This window comes from Oryza glaberrima, chromosome 9 (assembly GCF_000147395.1).
Source record: "Oryza glaberrima chromosome 9, OglaRS2, whole genome shotgun sequence".
Taxonomy (NCBI): Eukaryota; Viridiplantae; Streptophyta; class Magnoliopsida; order Poales; family Poaceae; genus Oryza; species Oryza glaberrima.
The window spans coordinates 21,245,257-21,267,790 of record NC_068334.1 but is presented as its reverse complement, the minus strand read 5'-3'; the positions used below and the strand labels follow the sequence as shown (position 1 = coordinate 21,267,790).

The following is a 22,534-nucleotide window of genomic DNA, read 5'->3' as shown; positions in this document are numbered from 1 at the left end:
GGGAACTAGCTTCACTTACAAATTCCACTTTTCCGGTTCCGTGTGCATAGGGGAAATATAGTAGTGATCCGGCCACTTCCTGTTACACCCGGGAAATAATCATTTGGTCTATTGCAGTACTACTGATGCTGATACCCACCTGAAATTATTGGTGCATTGCACTATTGATACTGATACCCACCTCGTACCTAGCTCTCTCCCTCGTGATACACATGCCCATGCATATTGCTTCTATTAATTTGCTGCATAATGAAAAACTCAATTCATTCTTTAAGGGATATGCTCTCATTTTTGCATATCACTTAAAAAATCATAAAAAAAATTAAAAAATTATATGTCACTTCACAAACATGCAAGTTTAAATTCAACTTATATAAGTAAAAACAAAAATAATAAATTTGACTATGAATAGAACATGTAATTTATAGTCAAATTTGTTATTTTGTTTCGAATTATATAAGTCGAATTTTAACTCGTATGTTTGCAAAAAATATATATTATATATTGATCTATCTTGAAAACAAATTTCAAATTTTTTGATAACTTTTGAACGCCATGCACAAAACAAGAAAATGTCCCCTCAACGGATAAAAATCCACTCCCTGTCATCATCATATATACAGAGTATATCCTCCTTGAGCATCATCTTTATGCATATAATAAATTTTTTAAAAAAACAGTCATTAGCTTGATGTGAAATAAATAGATGGCTGAAGGACTAGAGATTAAGTAAAATAGGAGGGAGTAAAAGTCTAACATTACCTAGCTAGCTCAACCTTTTGCATGAATGAAGTGAGCGTATCTTTAACTAGTTGGGTTAATTAAATATGTCTAACTAGATTCAAATTAGCTATTTTTTCTTATAGTGATATATAGATAAGGTATCCATCGAGAGATATTTATGGTGACATTATAAATCTCAAGATATGCCAGGCCTATATTTTAGAGATGTTTATAATGTCTAGTACGGTATATCTGTCAACAAGGAGGTGCCTATGATGACTTTATCAGTCTTAAGATATATCGACTCAGTCTTTTTAGAAGTGCTAGTAGAAATAAGGTGTTTGTGCGCGCATCTATGAGAATTAAGTGTGAGCACCTGCTGCATAAAAACCTATCAGCGATCGAGCTCTATAAATTGCGGCCTCAATCCCATGCATGGATCTACACATTCTCCCCCATCACTGAAAGAGATCCTCAGGCTAGCTAATTAAGACACACGGACGTACACATACATACGGAGATGAAGAAGGCATTAGTAGTAGGGGTTTTGGCTGTGCTGATGGCCACAGCCATGGCGGCGTCGGCGCCTCAGCCGCATGTCCCGTTCACGGACGAGGACCTGGGGTCGGAGGAGAGCATGTGGAGCCTCTACCAGAGGTGGCGCGGCGCCATGCTGCCCGTGCACACCTCGTCGTCGTCGCACCTCGGCGACATGGAGAGCAGGTTCGAGGCATTCAAGGCGAACGCCAGGTATGTGAGCGAGTTCAACAAGAAAGAGGACATGACCTACAAGCTCGGCCTCAACAAGTTCGCCGATATGACGCTCGAGGAGTTCGTCGCTAAGTACACCGGTACCAAGGTGGACGCCGCTGCCATGGCTAGAGCTCCCGAGGCTGAGGAGGAGCTGGAGCTGGAGCTGGCCGGCGACGTGCCGGCTTCCTGGGACTGGAGACAGCACGGAGCTGTCACTCCTGCCAGGGAGCAGGGTACGTGCGGTAAGTAGTATACAGTTAAAATACGTTAACTAGTTCTAGTTTAATTTGATTTTTTTTCGTTGTGAGATATAGAGTTGAATTTAAACTTATATGTTTGTTAAGTGATATATCATATATTAATATATCTTCTTATTTTTTTAACAAAAATATAATTATTTGAGTGACATGTAAATAATGAGAGAACATCTACTCAAGGATCATCAAAACAGTTTCACTTAAAATTTGGTAAATTAATTAAAGTAGTTTGGTTTGATTGGAATTTTTATATATAGAATCAAAATTGATATAGTAGCTAATAACTAATAATTAATCATTAAGAGAGCTGCTGGGCGTTCTCGGCGGTTGGCGCGGTGGAGGGCGCGAACGCGATCGCGACGGGGAAGCTGGTGACGCTGTCGGAGCAGCAGGTGCTGGACTGCTCCGGCGGCGGCGACTGCATCGGCGGCGGGTCGTATTCCCCGGTCCTGCATGGCTACGCCGTGAAGCAGGGGATCAGCCCGGCTGGCAGCTACCCGCCATACGAGGCCAAGGATCGGGCCTGCAGGAGGAATACTCCAGTGGCCGTGGTGAAGATGGACGGCGCAGTCGATGTGCCCGCCAGCGAGGCCGCTCTCAAGCGCAGCGTCTACAGGGCTCCGGTCGCGGTCTCCATCGAAGCCACCCAAAGCCTCCAGCTCTACAAGGAGGTAATTAACCGAATTCAAATTATTTCAAATTAAGATTAATTTCAATCGAGTGTGTTGAGATCGACCTATAACAAGCAGTATAATTAATATGTGGAAATAAATTATTTCAAATTAAGATTAACCACCTAGGTGAACCAAATGAATATAAAAAAAATTCAAAAAATAGACAAGAGAGATTCATATGTAATATGTCACTCGATCTACAAATATGCAATTTCAAATTCGACTTCTATAAGTTATAACAAAAATAACAAATCAAACTCTGAATAGCATACGTATATTCACAGTTAAATTTGTTATTTTTTACAACTTATAAAAGTTGAATTTTAATTTATATGTTTGTGTAGTGATATATTATATATCAATCTATCTTCTTAATTTTTTTGAAAACTTTTTCATAACCATTTAGTCGACATGCACTAAACGAGTGGGCATCCAATCATGTGATTAAAATCTATCTCCCAATTATGTTGGTTTATATACATGCAGGGCGTGTACAGTGGGCCGTGCGGGACGACGGTGAACCACGGTGTGTTAGTGGTAGGGTATGGCGTGACACGGGACAACATCAAGTACTGGATCATCAAGAATTCATGGGGAAAGGATTGGGGCAATAATGGTTTCGGCCGCATGAAGCGTGACGTCATAGCCAAAGAGGGCCTCTGTGGCATTGCCATGTATGGTGTGTACTCTGTCAAAAATGGTCATAAAAATTGGTCTTATCCTGCAACTCCTGCCGTTGTTGCCTCCTACTAGTCTGAGAGTTCAGATCAATGCGATGATCGATCAATGTATCATAGGGCCGAGTTTGAATAAATTATTTGCATACGTCAGTGAAGTATGCATTTGTAGTTTGTTGTGCTTGAAAAAGCAATAAATAAAAGTGGCCCTTACTTTCTTTGTTTTTTATTTTATTTACTTGCTCCTAATGGCCAGCCGAGGCTTATCCCATCGTCGTTGTAGCAAAATGAGTTAGGGGAGGTGGTCTGGTTGATTTGATCCATTCCTCCCGGTTTTTCTCCAGAATTGATTTAACATCTGACTTTTTTTTCCTTTTTTTTCAATCATATCTCTTATAATTGGTTTTTCTCCTATATATATATAGTACATAAAAATGTGTGATAAACATGCATTTTGTCTGTCATGTGTGATAAATGCGAGTTTAATTTCTAGTGGTGTGTAATTAAGGACCATGTTTCGCAATACAAAAGCAAAAATACTATTGCATACGGTTTATATGTACGATCATTATATGATTGCTAACAGATGAACGTCTTGTGTTGCTTTGTTAGAAAAAACGGCTGGAAAATGCCATAGGCATTTGGTGGGAAACGTTAGGTCGTAGTCGTACAAGCATCTTACACAAATAACCGTACGTATGGCCGCTCTCGTAAGAGAGAGATGCATAAGGCGGCATTTTATCAGCGATGTACCACTACTATTATTTGTTTTATGAGATTATATTATAGATTTGACATTTATGGTGGGTACAAGAGCCATATGTTAAGCTAAGAGGAGGGGCACGTAAGGTGACATTTTGTCGAAGATCTTAGTTTATATTTAAAAGTGTAAATTTTTTTTTGGTGTCCTTCACATATTTTTTATATATCTCACTAACATGTGGGCCTCCCACCTACAGAAACAACATCTAAAACCATTAAGGAGTCAATTTACACCGGTTTTTAAAGATGGAGATATGTTATATATACACAGATTTTTTTAGTGGAAGGCGATTTAATTAAGGGTAAGAGATGAGGGAGGTAAAATAGACATATTCTTTGATGGGGGAGCCCAATATAATATCGGAGATGGGCCATCATGTATACGTTCTCTAATTAATTTGCCAGACAAAACAAAACATTAGTTAGTCAGATTATATAAATCAGTGCGATCTGTCTTTGTAGTGTTGTACGGCGGTAGCTGTAGTTGGACACGAATTCTGTCCACATCGATACGTACATATATGCATGCGTGCATAATCGATCGAGATATACCAAAGGTTGCGAGAGTCTCGACGAATTAATAGGCGCGTCGTGCCATGGCCGGGGACGCCACCTGCGTGTCCAGGTGGCCCGACCTCCCGGCCGACCTGATCCGCGAGATCTCCGGCCGCCTCCGCGAAGTCGCCGACTACGTCCACTTCCACGCCGTCTGCAAGCCCTGGCGCGACGCCGTGGTGTCGCCGCCGCCCTTGTTCTTCCCGTGGCTAGTGAGGTGCTTGGACGAGTCCACGCCGCCGTGGCGAGAACCCTGCTGGGCCGACGAGGACAAGCTGCTGTTCCGCTCCGTCTCCGGCCACAAGGCCACCTTCCGCGTCTCCCGCGCCAGCTGCCTCGGCGAGAAGTTCGCCGTGCGCGACACCGACGGCCCAGGCGGCCGCGTCCTCGCCGTCTGCCGCGACGGGGCCAGCCTCGTGAACCCGCTCACCGGAGCCGCCACCCACCTGCCGCGGTGCTTCCCGGAAAACATGGCCGGCTATCTTGGCAGCGTGGACGGTGTGGTCACCGGCGACGGCACGGTGCTCCTCTACTACCTGAGCATCAGCAGTTGTACATTCTACCGCGCGGCCATCCTGCGGGCGGGCGACGACGCATGGACCTCTGTGCACATGTGCATAGACTCCGAGACGATGTCGTTCTGGCAGCAGTGGAGCGCCACGTACCACGACGGCAAGGTGATCAACGCGGGCAGGCAATTCTACAGGGTGGGCATGCTCAGCATAGCCCCAGGCGATGTGTTCACCGGGAGACTCGAGAAGAGGTCGCTGCCGCAGCTGTACGACGACCCTGCCTCGTACAGCTACTTCTTCGAGCTCGGCGGCGAGCTGATGTGGGCGTACGTCCATGTCGCGGCGGCGGCGTTGTTCGATCACGGCCACGGCCACGGCCCTCTCAAGGGAGGCGACCTGGTGGGAAGCGGCGCGGTGAGCTTGTGGGTGTACTCGAGGGAGAAGAAGAGCGGGCGGTGGGTGAAGAGGGAGGGGCGGAGGTTGCTGGGCAGCAGCGTGCTGTTCCTGGGGTGGACGAGCAGCTTCGCCGTGGAGGCGGGGCAGCTGGCCGGCGAGGTGGACGGCGGGTGCGCCTACTTGATGATAGACAGCGTGGGGCGCGGGCTAGGACGACGAGGGTTCCTGCTCCTGGACAGGTGTACGGTGTACAGGTATAGGTTGGAGGACGACACCATCACAATGCTGGATGAACTGCCTCCTGGATGGCTTGCCAGCTGCTGCACTTGGTTCCTACCACGCCCAACCATCCACGCAGGGCCGGAACCAAAATTATCTAAACCCTATGCCTAATAACAATTAGTGTAATTTTCTTTTTTTCCCCTTCCAATTTTTCAAATTTTAAAGTGATACTTTAATGAGTTTAGTATTACTATTTAGTTTCAGTCGCTACCCCTAGCTGCCGATCTCACTCCTAATTTCACCCCGGCCTGATCATCCATGTATCATGGCGCCGCTGCATGAATATAATGCATGTTGTTTCTAGTCGACTTATTTGTACTGTTCTCTCTAGAGTACATTACAACAGTACTACAAAATGATTTTTGCACACAATTCAGCCAGCTTAATTTCACAGGAGGATAAAAATACAGATAAACTACACCACGGTATATATCCCGTTGCGAGCAGATTCTTTTCTAAACCGTTACTACGAGATTGACTTTGCGAGTTTCCTAATGGGCGATCGATCGTCCTGGACGATCACCCCTGTTTTCTTTTTTTTTTTTGGTACCACATTACTTTTCTATTTTATTAAATTTATTATACACAAGTTTGTACACCTTAAGTTTACACATCTAAAGTTTATACACCTAAAGTTTAGAGACCCAAAGTTTATAAGTCAAAAGTTTATATACCCAATTTAAATTTGAATTTGAATTCAAATATATATATATATATATATATATACATAATTTTTTCTAACTTTGTTTTTTTATTTTTTTTAAATTTATGGTGTAGTAGGAAGAGAAGAATGAGAGGAGGAAGGGGGAGAGAAGCCGTATTAGGGGAGGGACGGGTGATCGCTCACAGCGACCACCCGCCCATTAGCACCACCCTTGACTTTGTGCCACTTCCAATTTTATCTGAAAATGAGATATATCTAATGAAACTATTTTTTTATTACAAATATTGTTTACTTGTAGGGTCTTGTACAATTTTCTCTAATTCATGGCATAGCGGTTGTTCCAGAAATTTGCCTCGCGCAAGGATTGATAAGATTTGAAGACCAAGTTTGAGGCAAGCTACTCTTCGGTCATATTGCTATTAGTTTACAAAATGTGTTTATTATAAAATTACATGTTTAGCGTACCCACGTTAATTTGATTGGCCTCGATTTGCGTAACCGATGGATCTACCCATTACCCATTACCCGCATTGATTTGCGATTTCACTACTTTGGGAAAACATGCTAGAAACTGTTTGAGAAAACTCGATACTTGGTATCGGTGGGTTTGAAAAGAAAAATATTTTGCAAAAGTCGTGATATAGGGTCGTGCATGTGTGATGTGGCTTCGTATCCTCATATAAGGACCCATTCCTTGGAAAACCCCATCCAAATATTGTGCAGTGTGTTCACATGAGTGCTGTAGGATACCACTAGAAGACTACTCAATTTCAGACAGGTGGCTTGAACTTTGGGTTTGTTGCTTTCAAAACACACACAGAGACGTCCAAGGGTCTTTTGGCTAGCTCCATAAAATGGTGGGCTAGCTGGCCTGGGTTCGAAGTTTTACCCCTTCTATTTATTTCATATTAGGTCCTTCCCTAATATTCGCGTTTTTTTCTTCTTTCAACAAAGAGACAGTGGTTGATTGAAGGTGGAAGCAATTAGTGTTCTCGATTAGTGGAACCGAACATTTCGATCGGGGGTGGTCCGGGCTTGGTGAGCTGCGTTCGACAGTGAGATTGCTAGTTATGGTACTCAGGTCGTCCAACGGCTTGAAAGACGGCGCGGAGATTTGTTGGCTTCGGCTTGCGGCTAGATCGACGGGTGGTTGATTGGAGGTCGGAGCAGATTTGACGTGTTACAGTTTTTGTATCGAATATATGTACATAGTTGGTTACAATATAGGACTTGGTGTTATATTTTATATATATTATTAGAACAGTAGCTTCATCCTAAGCTCTCTCTTAAAAGTTATACCGCATGGCGATTTAGTATAGGCAGGAAGGTACGAATAGCTAGCAGGCTAGTCGGTCCGTAAATACCATGAATATATATGCTGGATAATGGTTGCCCAGAATTGTTTCTGCGCTTTTGTCTCCAAACTCTCAACCAAAGTATTGATAGCCGTATTTTTATATATTTATTTGTAAATAAATTTTAGTCAGAACTTTATGGCAAGATGACCGCGTGGCCTAATGGATAAGGCGCTCGCCTCCGGAGCGGGAGATTGTGGGTTCGAGTCCCATCGTGGTCGTGTTTTTTTGTTGTATGTTCTGGAATTTTCTTGCCTTTTTTTTAAATAATAGTAATTATGTTAGTTGCTTCAATATTTGAATTCATCATTGCAATGTTTTCATTTACTTAACGAACTTTCCAGTATCTAAATGTAAGGTTCATGTAGTCCTTTATTGGGCAAATCCTTTTTGTTTCTGAAATATTCTATAAATAAATGAAAGGTATGGACTGCATGTATAGTCCTTTGTGCAACTTTTTTTTTGAATTATTGCTGAGGTAGTGGAGTAGCTCTCTGTGGCTACCGTCCAAATTAAATCCCGTACGTACGTATAGCATGGCAGGAGCCCAAGCCGGGCAGTCAAAAGAAAATGAAATGGGAAAAAGTTAAAGAGGTGACAAAAAAAGTAGCTAGGGGAACCTTGCAAAATGCTCTTCGAGCTAAATAATATTTAATTGTTTATTAACCGTGCAAAAGAAAAACCGCATAGTATGGCGTAGTGCAGATTTGATTTGACAGCGTAAAACTTGGTTAATTTTTAGATTAGATTAGATTAGGACGGGATCGATCGAGTTTGTGTCCAAAATGTGGATGCAGGGCCCAGCACGTTCGCGTAGACGACGAGAAAACGAATCAAGATATGCATGCATGTGTAGTACACAGTACAGCAAAGCTGCTGCTGCTGCCTGAATTCCTCCTAACTTTTCTTTTCTATACCGACCAAATTAATAAGAATGGGGAAGGAATTTACTGGAGTAATTATTTTTTGTTTTGTTTTTGAAAGAAGGTATACAATGCATGCATTTGACTTAATTGTACACTAGATTGATAGAGCATAGAGGGAATTTAATATGCTTAATTTATTATATCTCTCTTCGTTATTCATGCATGATCGGTCACACAGTACTAGTACGTATGTAGATCATAAAATTAGTTTATTTTTAAGAATGGCATTAAGTTTTTCTTAATCTTAGTTAATTACTACCTAGTAGTGTAATGTAATTGCTACGGACGTAAAAGGAATTAAAACGACTTGGATATGATGGAGTTAATTTTGTGATGATACGTACGCGCGCTAGCTCTTCCTCCTGACAAAAGGTAGTCGTCTGACACTGGCACTGGCAGCTGCTAGCGCTGATCCCAAAGTTGCAACGGCAAGCAGCGCATGCTGCTTCTTCTTCTTCAAGGGAGGCTTGCTTCTCTTCTTGTATAAAAGCAGCAGCGAGCGAGGCAGAGAGAGAGAGAGAGAGAGGGAGAGAGGAGAGGAGAGGAGAGGGGAGGAGACATCAAGAAGAAAAAAAAAGAAGAAGAGAGATGATGTCTTCCTCCTCCTCCTCCATGAGCAGCTCTCCGTGGGATGCCACGATTGTGGTTCTCCCGAAGACGGCCAAGGGCACGCACGGAGACGGCAGTTTCCGAGCGCTCCTTCCCATCGACGCCGCGCGTGCTGTGGTGGAGGCGCGCGCCGCCTCGGGCCTCGGGTGGACGCTGCCCTCCCTGGCGGCCGTGGAGGTACGTTGCCGGGAGTGCGGCGCCGGCGCTGGCGCGTGCTCTTTCTGCGCCGGCGTCAAGATCTGGACGCTGCCCTGGAAAGGGCACATCTCAACCACTGAGGAAGCATCAGTAATGGAGGTAATTAAGTTGGTTAACGATTCATTTTCTTTTCTTTTCTTCTGCTCTCCCTTGATCGATTTGCGCTCTCTCTCTCTCTCTCTCTCTCTCGCTTGTTGTTGTAGATCTCCAAGGACATGGCTGACTGCATGGGCATCAAGCCCAAAACCTCGGTTCGCATCACATTACTCGACGACCTCCCTGAAAGACAAAGAACGGCTATAGAGGGGGTGAATATAGCAATTCAAATCTTGCCCCCGAAAATACTCATCAAGCTAGATTTCTCAAAATTCTTATTAGAACCGCGGCTATTAGAGAAGCCGGATCTAGAAAAGAAGAGAGAAGGAATTCCCGAAACTAGAAGAGAGGTGAGGAGGAGATAGCAAAACTCATCATCACAAAGTTCAAATTGCAAGCGGAATTTAAATTGTGGAATTTAAATGAACAAGACAAAAACGAAATCCTTCAAATCATTTCATTCATAGGTGATGCAAAATAACCACTCAACTAGGAGCAAACATACACCTTCAGAGAAACATTAACACAAACTTAAAATCTCTCGGAAAAACACACTCCAAACTAATCCTAATACAAAAGCCTCTCGGGCAAACACACTCCAAACTCACACCGAAACTCTCTCACCGAGCATCTCAAAAGGATTAAAAAAGAGCAACCTCCACCCTTACCACCATCTCTATTTATAGCCTAAAACCCCTAAGACATTGTCTCAAATACCCCTAAGACGAAACCCTAACTCAGAATAGATCTAGTCCATTCATTGTTCCTCCTCCTCAAAAGTGAGAAAAGCTCTAGATGTTTACCACCTCACATGCAGATCAATACGCGTGCTCGCCATCTTGATGAATCAAAGCTCGCCACGTCGCCGGCCACGCCACGCGTGCTCGTCTCGATCCGCTCTCCATCCGTCCATGCAAATCCAGAGCCGCCGCGTGTCCAGCCCGAGCCGCTCCCGCGCGCGCTTCGTGAAAACCACGTTCCCGCCCGCGCCTTGCGAAAACCGCGTGGGACCCAGTACATACAGTTCCTGCGCTCCAGCCGCGCACGTTGCTGCCTCCGCTTTTGGGCCGTGCGCCCGCACCTTCATGGCCTGCTCGGCTTGGCCTCCCTGCCAGCCGAGAGCCATCTTGGGCCAGCCACGTGCCTGGGCCAGATTGGTTTGGCCTCCCTGCCAACCAAGCTGTTAGCCCACATGCACACATATGCATGCATGCCTTGGCTGCACCACCGAGCCATGCATGTGCATATTGATCATGACACACATACATGCTGCACATATTTCTCTTTTCCAATTTTCTTCACAGATTCTGGTGCAAGCCTTACGAAGCCCGTTGAGAAGACCTCCTCACACGGTGTCCGCCCACCGTGTGCAACCTTGTGTCCAATCTTGTCACCCAGCATCTTTGATCGTTCTGGACCTCAACTCCTCCCTGAGTCTAATCCCGATCCGCCGTTGACCAAGATCGACTCTGATCACCTGCACACACATGAACCAAACAACCGTTGTCTTGACACAGATATCGCAACCTGACCAATGTTAGTTCACGCACACACTTCTTGTACTTCCGGTATTTGTCAATTTTCCATCACAAAAGAACCATAACCACACATGGTTTCACACTCCCTCACATCACGAAGGCTATCATCACGCCGATGGACGATGATGCTGATCTCTCTGCTTCGCTTACCCCGCACCACATCGCCACTCAGGTAAACCCCGGCGCGGCGCATGCAGGCAGTTGCTTCAATTCGTCGTCGTCTAAACATGCATGCATATCATCTCAAGTATCTATCTTTCGGTCTGCAAACAAATTGATTGATTTGTTTTCCTTTTGCATAATAACGCTCTGCTAGCTCTTGAATTAAAGCTAACTCCTTTTTCACCCCCTTTTGTTGTTGTTGTTGTTGTTGTTGTTGTGTGTTCGTGTGTACAAACTGCACACTGTTTCGTATACTATATTCTCTACGGAAGAAGGGATTAGCAACGCACGCATATGCATCTTGATCTTCTTCTTCTTCTTATTATTCATCTGATGAAACATACATCTTGCATATGCACGCATGCACGTACGACGGGAAAAATAAAAAAGAAGAAGAGTTGCGAGAGTACATGGGCCTTTTTTATGGGCCTCCATTTCATTTCAGTGATAGAACAGGACCGGTCTATATAGAAGGAATCATCTACTACTTAGTTTCCGCCGCCGCCGCCGACTCCTCTCCCCCTACCCAGCAGCAGCCAGCAGGCCTACCACTCATCCTCTCCATCTCCAGTACTGCATGCTGCTGCATCCTGCATCCTCCTCCAATCTTCTCCGTCCCCTTCACCGAGGCATCAGCTAGCATTGACGGATGAGCGCCGTTGGGGAGCCACCGAACACGAAGACGCCGTCGACGAGCACCCCGGCGCCATGGTTAGAGGAGAGGGGGCAGACAAGGAAGAGGAGGAGGCTCCGCCCACAGAGAAGAAGAGCAGACTCCTCCCTTCTATCTCCACCGCTGCGCCTCCATCCTCATCACGCATCTTCTTGCCATCCCGTCGCTCCCAATCTCCACCGAGGTAGGTCAAGGTGGTGATAGAAGAAGGACGCCACCGAGTTCATGGCGAATCTGGAAGAGAGTTGCGCCCTTGCAGCAGTACGATGGTGGTTCTCCGCTGGTATCTACTTAGTACAATCAATGCAGATCTGGATGAACTTTTCTCTGTGATTAAACTATTATTATTATCTTCAAGTCTCAATAGATGGTGATTGCTACTGCTAAGCTATACTTCCTTTAAGTTTCTATATCTTCCAAGTCTGGAAGTAAATTATGTTCTTTATTACTACATCACAGGATTTTGGGGAAACAAATCTGTACTTTACCTATTATTATTTGAGAGTAGTAATTTTCTTACTTCGTGATACCATTATTTTCACTATATATATTTGGTTGAATGTTGGAAAAATAAACTCTACAGCATAAGAGTGGGATGTTTGCTTAGCATAGTAAGTTTTCTGGACCAGTAAAAGATGGTAACCACAGATTTTAGTTTATAATGTGTAACCAATCTTAAATTTAGAATTTGGTAAAAAAATTACTCAGTTATGGAAGATGTAACACATGATGTTTGCTTCCATGGAAGTTGGAGCTACGTCATTATCTGGACAAAAAAAACACCGCAACAACAAAGTGAATTAACATCGGACAAATTTATTAAGATTCAACGTATATCATTATCTTATAAACTGAAACAAATTTTGTTAGGTTTCTTACAGCAGTTCTTGGAATACCTGTATAAGATCTGAGGAGTCACCTGAATGTTGTTAGATGATAGTGTGCGTACCTAGTGCTGTGTGTGCATGTCTTTTGTGTACTTGAAAACTATAAAAAGAAAGTGAGTAAATGAAGTGGTACAGCATTTCAAAGAAAAATGATTTCAACAGTTCTTTCTAATAAGAATTTCCACAGAATTACTTATATGTACTAAAAGTAGTACTATCTGTTGCTTCCAGTTTTAATATCAATAAGTTCTGACTTCTTAGCATAGAAGGGCCCAAACTTCAACAAAGATTTGATTTCTTTTTCATGCTTTCCTCCTTTGCTTGTTTGAGCTCAGCTATACATATCCTACTTCAGCAAAGATGTTTGACATGTAGAGATATCTAAAACATCAAGTCTACCAATAGCTGGTACAAATTAATATGCACGTGACTAATGAACAGTGCAAGAAAAATATTTCTTTGTTATTTTTTTTTAACTTTATGATCTATATCTAAAAGAACTTTTTAATCTATATGAATATTTAAGCGTTTTGTTATTGTTGGGTTGGAATTGAGTAAGAATAAGTGAAAACCACCGTTTTGTTATTGTCCTGCTCAAGAGTAATGGCACCATGGAGAAAGGAAAGCCGATTATGAATTCCTTCGCTCATTTGTTGTTAAAATGGTTAAGGCACAAATGCACCAGAATGCCTTTTATATGATATGCTGGCAGCTGAAAAGCAAGCAGAAGCTCGGCATACCACTTTATATATGAAACCTGAATATCACCCAAGTGATTTAAATATTGTATCGAATATGTCGAATGTTCCAAAAATCGATCTTCTTTTGTTTTTCCATGATCAGCAGATGAGAGGATAAACTGTTGAGATGATCCAAGCATCAAATTATTACTGTGAGTACATAATAGAAATAACTCAAGAACCTGAAGATCTCTAGCAACTATTTAATGATGCATGTTGTATTTGGTTGCCAATTATTGTATGTATTGTATTGTATTGTGTATGGTTAACACGAAGTTTTGGAATTAAAATATATTAAGAGAGAGTATATATATCCTTTCAAATGTATGATTGGTGAATAAATTTTGTATAAAATCAAACTAATTACTTAAAAAACATGTAAAATGTATGTGTGTGTGTGCTATAAAGCGGGCGCGCCAACGAAAAATAAAAGGATAATGGGATTATGGAGCGGTGAAAAAGACAAGAGGTTGACAACTCATGTAGTGGCAAAGACAGAGACACATGACACTAACCAAAAATAAGAGGATGATAAGGGGTCATGTAGCTGTGAAATAGGCAACAAAGTAATAACACATGTAACGGTGAAGAACACGGTCAGGGTGGAGGAATGGATGGTTGTGCATCAGTTATTGATTGATCCTAGTTCTGTTGGCTATAGAAAACTGAAAATCTTGGTAAACTATGGCTCTTCTGTTTAGATGTTGATAGTTTCAATGAAAACACCAAGCAGCAACCATGATAGCATCTGCAGTTTTCTGTAGTCCACTACCACTCTCATATATTTTGCATTTTGTTGTAGATCGGTGTGATGTATCCAGGGATGTCATTCCCTTTGTTAGTGAGCAAAGAAAAGATAGGGATCTTCAAGGTTGTAGGAACTCTGCCTATGACTACAGGTTGGACTTATTCCAGCATATATATTTTAAATCTGTTGAGTGCATACTGAAATTATTATAACCAACGGTGTTTTCTTTTCATAAACTCCCAGGTCAAATTACCTCAGGGACCAAGATCATGATTTGGAAAGGTAGTGATGAGAAAACTGTTGGAGAGACCCTGTACCCACCAATCTTACATCCAGTCATTGCAACTCCTCTGCAAATGAAAATGATGGATGACCCCGCTCTTTCTAATGTGGTTGGCAGAGCCAGTAAGGTATGGATTGAGTTAGTTCTTCTAGTGGTATGTATGAATTGAGATAGTTCTAGTTTGTCTAAGGCCTTTACTTGACTATATATCTTGATCTTTTTTTGTTTCCCATGTTGTATCTTTGTTAATTTGCAGATGATTGGTAATTTCATGAGTTACTATACTCACCTCCCACATGAGGCCACAAAGGGCAAAATGACATTTCTCTTACATGGTCCATGTGATAAAAAAGCTGTGGTTGAAGGGATAGGAAGGACCCTTGGTATTTGATACTATTATAATTAACTATTGAATGAATTGTAGATCAACACCTGCATACAGAGACCTGAATCAGGTGATGGTCCACTTCTGATCTTCCTTGACCGGTTTGATGAGTTGGTCCCTCACAACAGATGTGGTTCAACAGTTATGACTGACATAACAACCACCCAGGTACTTACTACCAGAATCAGCCTTTCAATTACCTTTAGGGAATCATGTTTAACTAGCCACGTAGTCACGCGTTGCGCGACTTTATATGCCCGTATGGACGACTTGTATACTTATGCCATAATGGTTTTTTTTTTTTTTTTTTTTTTTTTTTTTTTGGCGGAATCATAGGACCTGTTAATAACAATCCAATGTTTCTCGCTCAAGGCTCAAATACTATGTTCAAGCGTAAATGTTTAATATTTTACAGTGCATATACTACCTTTTCTCTTCCAATTACAAAACTGAATATTCATTACTCTACAGAGTATTAAACAACAACCTGTCAGTGATTCTTGCCAGTTCATTAAGGGGGAAAATGTTTTTGATCATGATGATATCAAGGTGTTTCAGATGCATTCATACTCTTGTATTATTATGAAATGGAATTTGTGCGAAGTTTCTGTTATAACTACAGTTGTAAACATATTTAATGTGACCTGTTGAAATAGTTAAAATGTTTTACTTCTAAAAATCAAAGAGAGTAATTATAATTCTTGAAGAACCTCCATCTAACAATGACAGTACAAATAAAATTGTGTTACTAAGGAAAGCAAAATAGCCAATAACCTCTAGAAAATGATCACAAAACTTCAGCTGGCACACTGTCTTGAGTTATGCATATGCAGTGATACAGAACAGGTACAATGCAAATACAATTAATCGAAGCTAACCACCAGAAGTGGAAGCCTTGAGCTTGTTCATATCGATGAATCTGTCATCAGACTTGTAGCAGGTGCGATGACAGTACACGTAGATACAGTCAAGTATGATTGCACACGTTGTATATTTGTGCTATCTAATTTATATACGATATTTCTGGAGTATGATTGCACACGTTGTATATTTGTGATATCTAATTTATATAAGATATTTCTGGACTCTGATAAATGTGTTCTGAACCAAAATAAAATAGGACCACCAATAAGATAAACAATTCAAGTGTCAATAGTTTAAATGAATGTATAAACATAGTGCGAACCAAACATAAATCTGGTTATTGAGAATCAGCAGTTTTCTCATTTAAATGAATACAAATTACTTAAATCTGGTAAATTTTTGTTTAAAGCTCCACCTCGCTATTACCTGAAGAACAGCTTGTATTAAAGAGTACCATTTTTTTCAATGTCAATACTGAAAGCATTAAAAAACTTTGGTAGTTCTTCATCTTAACCATCTAAAAATGAATGGACAGAGCATATATATAATAGTAGTACATTTAAACCATTTTCCATAGAAATTATAAATTCTTATTTACTCATTTTACCTTTGTCCCGCTGCTAAGGCCATGATGACAAGTCTATATTCAGATTAAGTGCCTTTATAGGGGTTAAAAGAAATTCCCAATAAGGTATTCCAACTTTTCACTTGATTCTATCTTTGCATATGCTCTTTTCAGTATAACGCTTAGAGTGAAAATCGGATGGCTCACAATTTTTTGATGACGTGGATATGGTAACTTCGCGTGAAAGATTAGTTCTTTCACTACTTTAGATTCTTAGCTCATACACACATTTTGTTTTGCATCCAGCTTAAACTGCTGCTTGATGATCCTTGGGTGATTTTCGGGCATCGTATTACTATTCTGGTAGCATCTGTGAGGTTAGTGTCAAATTACTTTTTAAAACATTATTTTAGATGCATGGATCTATAAATTATTTTGTTCTAATAATATTACATGACTTTCAAGGTGGATAAACCTGATATGCCCGACAATTCTCTCAAGAATCAGGACACGATTTTATTGTGGAAATGATGAGAAAGAGGGGGATTGGGATGGTGTTGGAATGTCTCTTCTAAAGTTATTGGAAATAAACAAGTCGATTGATCCATATTCACGCTGGGTTCTGACAAAAGCCATTCTGTATGGGAACACCTCGCTCAGTAAGAGTGATGTCACCAAACTCTTTGCAGCAACACAGTCGTTCGATTCCATAGTCATTGATGCAATGCAAGTGCTGAAGGATTTTAAAAATACTGGGTCAAAGGCGGTAAGTGTTGTTTTTAAATTTATTGATTCAATTTTATTGAATATGCGGTATTTCTTAATTTAGTTTTATTAACCATGCATCTATATTTGTGAAATTGCACATTTGTGTGACTATGACCATCCTTTAATGAATGTTGTGTAAAAAGAATCTTCATATCGAATTCTGCAAGATGGTTTTACACATCTTCCCCGTTATTAGTGAACTTTGTAATGTAGAAGCAGAGTAAAAATAGCAAGAACAACTCGCTTGACACCTCTGTCTGCACTGGTCAAGATCGATCCAGCAAGTATTTCTTCTTCTTGCTGGATTCGAAACTAGAGGTTGTAACTAACCCATGCAAAGTGTAAATGTTAGCCAAAAAAAGTAAATGGCAGCAAGCATGCATGTACTAATTCTGAGATTTACAGGAAGAGGGTTACTATGAGAACAACCTGCTTTCTGAAAGCAAATAATTAGCTTGCTAGAAAATTAAGTGTTCGTAAATCATCTACCTTACTTCATATTTTTGAGATAGTTACACAAATTCAACGTGCTATTTATCTGAGTGTATAGGTATAGAAGTGGAAGTATGTATAATCAAGAGGATTTGTTTAATATTATTTAAGCTGACTTAAAGATTATTTTTACAATACAAAGCAAATATTAAATAGATTATGTGAAAGCTATGAAGTTGTGGTGTAACGTATGGAGAATAGAAACAAAATAGTTTGGGTAGTGGTACAGGGTAGCATTATCTAAATGTCAAGCAAAGCAAGCAGCATATAGCTTCATTGTAAAAAGAGTGGATTCTCATCCGTTCAAGTGTAGTATTGCCTATACACAGGGAATTTCATGGTTTGCTAAAACCTAGCTAGTTGAACATAGAAAAAAAGTAACTGATATTTTCTAACGCTCACAAATTTAGCATACCACCGACTTCCAGTTTAGCTCAAAACCTGTAGAAGTAATATGTAAGAATTTTTTTTACTTGCTTCATTCATTGTTCCCGTCAACCTTTGATATCCTTAAACAGTTCTGTTAATGGACCCAAAACAAAATATCTTCATCATATATTTGATTATGGGTAAAGCAAATTTGTCTTCTACTAAAACTGCATATAGTATTATCAGCATGTAAGTTATTTTTTTTTAGAACACGCAGGAGATATGCGTATCATTTCATTAAGATAGAGAAGAAAAGGTGTACGGTGTTAGAGAAAGACTCCGACACCCGTCCACCAAGGATACAACAGAACACCACACACCCAAAGGAACACCACACAAAACACACTAGTGCATTAGCAGTCCTCTCCTAGTAAAGAGATCACGGAGACTAGTAGCTCCTGCTAGTCACCAAAGAGCGCCCTCATTAGCGATGGCTTGGAGAACATCGGCCAAACATGGGGTAGCGCCATTAAACACACAATTGTTCCTGTGCTTCCAAATTTTCCCAAGCGACCAAGATGATTAAAGAGTTTAGCCCTTTCTTCTCATTAGTAGGTAAACCCCTTACCGTTCTTGACCACCAATTGGCAAACCTAGCAGTAACCTGGGTTGGAAAGCTAGAGTAGCCAAGCCGTTGCAGGATCAAACACTATACTTGTCGAGAAAACACACAAGAAAACACACAATGAGGGCTGCACTGGCACTCCGCCGCACGATGGAACGTGGAGAAGTAGTTGAAACAGCGCCCCCTCAGGTCGACGGGCACAGGACGAGGTTGGCGCTGCTGCCGACGGCGAAAAAACTTGGCTTTCACTTCAATCCAACCATCTTCACCAGGTTGCCTCCGCAAGCACACGTTGGAAGAGCCGGCGTTCGACTTGGGGAAAGCCACCGGCGACCGCAAAAACACCGGTGAGCGCACCGCCGAAACCACCGCAGAGGTCCCCGGGGAAGGCGCCGCCGAGATAACTGGGGATGGCGTTTTGGAGACGTGAGACACCGACGTCGATAGAAGAGCCTCCTTGTACGACGAGGGGCTGGGGTCATCGGACAAAGGACTCAACCCACACCAACGCTGGTGCTTTGAACGACCAACCGAACGGAACCTGGACGAGGGAGAAACTGGCGCTATGGGAGAGCAGGGCACCGGCCTGAAGGACGCCGGCAAGGAGGTGGCCGCCGGCGTGGGGCTGGTGGGAGGGGAAGCGCCACGGGGAGAGGAAGGGACGGGAGAGGAGAGGACAGCCATTACTTTAGATTGACCCAAATGCATGTAAGTTATTTGAAGGAGAGCAAGTAAAAGAGGTGGAAGCATTGCTCCAGCAGCTGGTACTTCCTCCATCTCTGTCACTCCTTTCACCTAGCTCTGATACTAATTGTTGGTAGGATCACTTCTGAATAACACTTAATAGTCTAGCGGAAACTGAAACTGAAAATGAGCTGAATATCTTGCTTAACTCAAGAGGGGTACATGTCCTTTCATAGGATCTTAAGTCGGTGCTACAGTATGCTACAGTAACCGACATACTATTTATCTTGCTGTTTACAGCTAAAGTAAAATCTAAATTTACTACTACTACCATCTGTAAGCAGCTGTATATTCTTACTAGCTATCCTACCTGTAGCTTATTGACTGCAGCAGCAAGGATTATGCTAACAAGCCCATCACGCTCCTTGATAAAATAAGTCTATTGGCCTCCCTCATCTCTTTTGGCTGAGTCTTTTATGGCTGGAATAAGTCTATTTTGTATCCCTCTGCTCTTTGGGTCGTGCCTCAAATGGCTGAAGTCTATGTTGGATCCCTCAACTATTTTTCTTTGACCGTGCCGTGCCGAGCTGGCCCGTGCCGAGGGAGCAGCCTAGGCATGGCCCGGCTGTCGGGCTATGCCGGCAGGGGCCCAACCCCAGTCAGGCCATGCCTGTGCCGGGCCGTCGGGCCTCGGGTCATATGGCCAACTATAGGAGGAGGCGGTGGTTCGTGGGCGGCGAACGGGCGAGATTTTCTTTCTTTTTTTAGCCCCTTGATTTGGAGAGTGAGAACGTGGCATGAGTATCAACTAATGAAAATATCGGGTGGTTTAAGATTGCTTGATGACATGGACGTGTAATTTTGCAAGAGATGTTTCACCTTTCACTTATTTAGATTTGTTTTTAGGTGTCTGACCTGTTCCTGAGAGCTACAGCGAGAAGACCCTGCATTATACTGATTCAACAATTAGATGCTATCAACAACGAAACATTAATCTCCCTGGTAAGAAAGCTTCACCTATCAAATTATTTGTGCTGTTTAGAGACATCATAATATGATTTTGTTTCTTTCAGATCTTACACGAGATGAACAACATGGATAGAGATCTACATGTGTTTGCTTCCACGAGGTATGTATAGATCTAAAACCGATCATCAACTTCTTTGTGTTTTTAAATAGAATTTTAGAGTATCCATAAAGCATTAAACAGCTTGATGTCTTTCTTTTTAAAAAGGTGGTGGCAACTCATACACCATATGTTTTTGGAGTCACGCCTGTTCACGAGGAGAGTTTTTTGTGGCGTGGATTCAAAAAAAGATGAATGCGATTTTGTGGGCCAAGCTTTATTTGAGGTATTTTCATACTATGAATATAAGTTACTTTGCATTTCACTTCTAATCTGATTGTTGCTGAATTATTTATCTGCATGTGACCTTATGGATAACATGGATCTCTAGCTCCAGCTAGAGTAGTCATTTTAAGTTTCAGCCTTTTATTATTCTGCTTTACATCTTTGTAACATTCATAAATTGTTGGGATGGGGGGGTCAGTAGCTGTTTGCAATAATGCATTAAGCAAAAGTTGAGATTAAACTTACTTCTTTTCAAAAGGGTTTGGTGTTTGTGTATAGTTTGTTGTTTTTGTAATAAGCATGCTATGTGTCTGCCCTGGTCGAACTGAACTGAACCTGGGATTTCTGCATCACAGATACAACAGAGGATGGGAACAGCATCAGATAAGAGCACCTCCTCTTAAGGCAAAGGAGGGAGAGGAGATAAGATAACTCACCATTAGCGAGCTTACTGTATTGGTTATGATGCACTGGTGAAATTCGACGCCATTAGCTTTTACTGTATGTTTATGATGGGCTGGTAAAATTCAATTCCGTAATCAGTCATGGTGAGAGTTGTCTGGTAACTGTGAGGAACCTTAATTTTGAGCACTTGTCTGAATTTTTTTTCTTTCGAGGTAACAGTTCCTAAAACTTGTCAAACTGCTGGGCTGTTGGCCATGCAAATACTCTATTTTGACAAATTAGCTATCTGCAACTTGCACATCGCTAGCTGTTTGCTTTTACATGGCAGAAAGAAAAATATACAAAGTGAAGTCAACAAGATAAAAATAATGCTAGGACATGTACACATCCTTACAAAATGTTAAAGACCTTTCACAGTTGATACGAGCTAAACATCTCATCCTTGCTGTAACAGCCCTTTATGATTCAAGTGCAAATTGAATCTTTACCGAGTCAGTTATAGTTACCTACCACAAAAATTTCACCAGACACTAGTAATTGATATTTGCCCCTAATTGATAAGTGCTAGTTAAAAACTGGGTGCGTTGCCGGAGATGTCAAAAACTGCATGTAGCAGCAAATGGAAAAATATAAATTAACCAACAGCTTGATCTCCCCCCATAAGAAGGTTTTTATTCTTTTTTAAAAAAAATTAGAATAGAGAACCTCATCCAATGGGTACAACTATTCAGATAATGACCAAATTAGAAAACAACAAAGAATATCTTAAGCAAATCGCATTATGAGCACATGTAATTTAAAAGCTAGCTGATCATGAAAAGAAAATATAGATAAAGCAAATTATAAGGATGGGTGTGTGTGTATATATTCGTAGAGATGAGTATGAACATGTTGTGAACATTATTGTGTCTCAGATCTGACAAATTAAACCGGAATAAAGAGGAATAGGGGAGAATATTTGTGGGAAAATCAAGAAAATAGCATTGGATTTAGAGGCTGGCTGAGGTAAGAGTCTTGCAGCAATCGGATTGTCTAGCGGCAAGAAGCAAACCGATGGCTGCTAGTTTCTTCGTTCCGAAACATTACTCCCTCCGTTTTATATTAAAAGACGTTTGATTTTTTTTCTAATCTAACTTGGTTAGTTTGATTAAGTTTATAAAAAAATAACATCTAAAATATGAAATAAGTATCATTAAATATAATATTAAATATAATTTCATAATGTTTTGTTTGTGTTGAAAATTGTACTATATTTTTCTATAAATTTAATCAAACTTAAATATATTTGATTAGGAAAAAACTCTAACAGTTTATATTGTGAAACGGAGGAAGTACTACTTTTCGATGAGATATTTTCTTGTACAAGACATTCATATCTATATTTATTGGACTAACATGTGTTTCATCGAAGCTAGGTAGTAGTAATATTTTGAGACGAAGGAAATAGAGTTGAAAAAAAATCGAACGGACCAGGCGTCATACAGATACAGTATAATCTACAGGGAAATTAGTGTGGAGGACAGAGCTACGTGGCAGAGCAGCGTGAGAGAGCCTTA

At 41.4% G+C, this 22,534-nt stretch overlaps 2 protein-coding genes, 1 non-coding gene and 1 pseudogene across 3 annotated transcripts; all 4 read left to right on the top strand.

The window, feature by feature from the left end:
* The first annotated feature begins 1,127 nt into the window (after positions 1 to 1,127).
* Positions 1,128 to 3,302, top strand: LOC127784079 (zingipain-2-like). Its single transcript, XM_052311265.1, has 3 exons — positions 1,128 to 1,718; positions 2,037 to 2,404; positions 2,894 to 3,302. The coding sequence occupies exons 1-3, from the start codon at positions 1,244 to 1,246 to the stop codon at positions 3,158 to 3,160; spliced, it is 1,110 nt and encodes a 369-aa protein (XP_052167225.1). The 5' UTR covers positions 1,128 to 1,243; the 3' UTR covers positions 3,161 to 3,302.
* Positions 3,303 to 4,427: 1,125 nt separating this feature from the next.
* Positions 4,428 to 5,702, top strand: LOC127783563 (uncharacterized). The gene has a single exon (XM_052310752.1). It carries the CDS (start codon positions 4,443 to 4,445, stop codon positions 5,700 to 5,702), a length of 1,260 nt encoding a protein of 419 aa, XP_052166712.1. The 5' UTR covers positions 4,428 to 4,442.
* A 2,056-nt stretch (positions 5,703 to 7,758) lies between these two features.
* Positions 7,759 to 7,831, top strand: TRNAR-CCG (transfer RNA arginine (anticodon CCG)). Its single transcript has one exon. It is a non-coding gene; the product is annotated as a tRNA-Arg (tRNA).
* A 1,214-nt stretch (positions 7,832 to 9,045) lies between these two features.
* Positions 9,046 to 21,712, top strand: LOC127784468 (uncharacterized; annotated as a pseudogene).
* Positions 21,713 to 22,534: the final 822 nt, after the last annotated feature.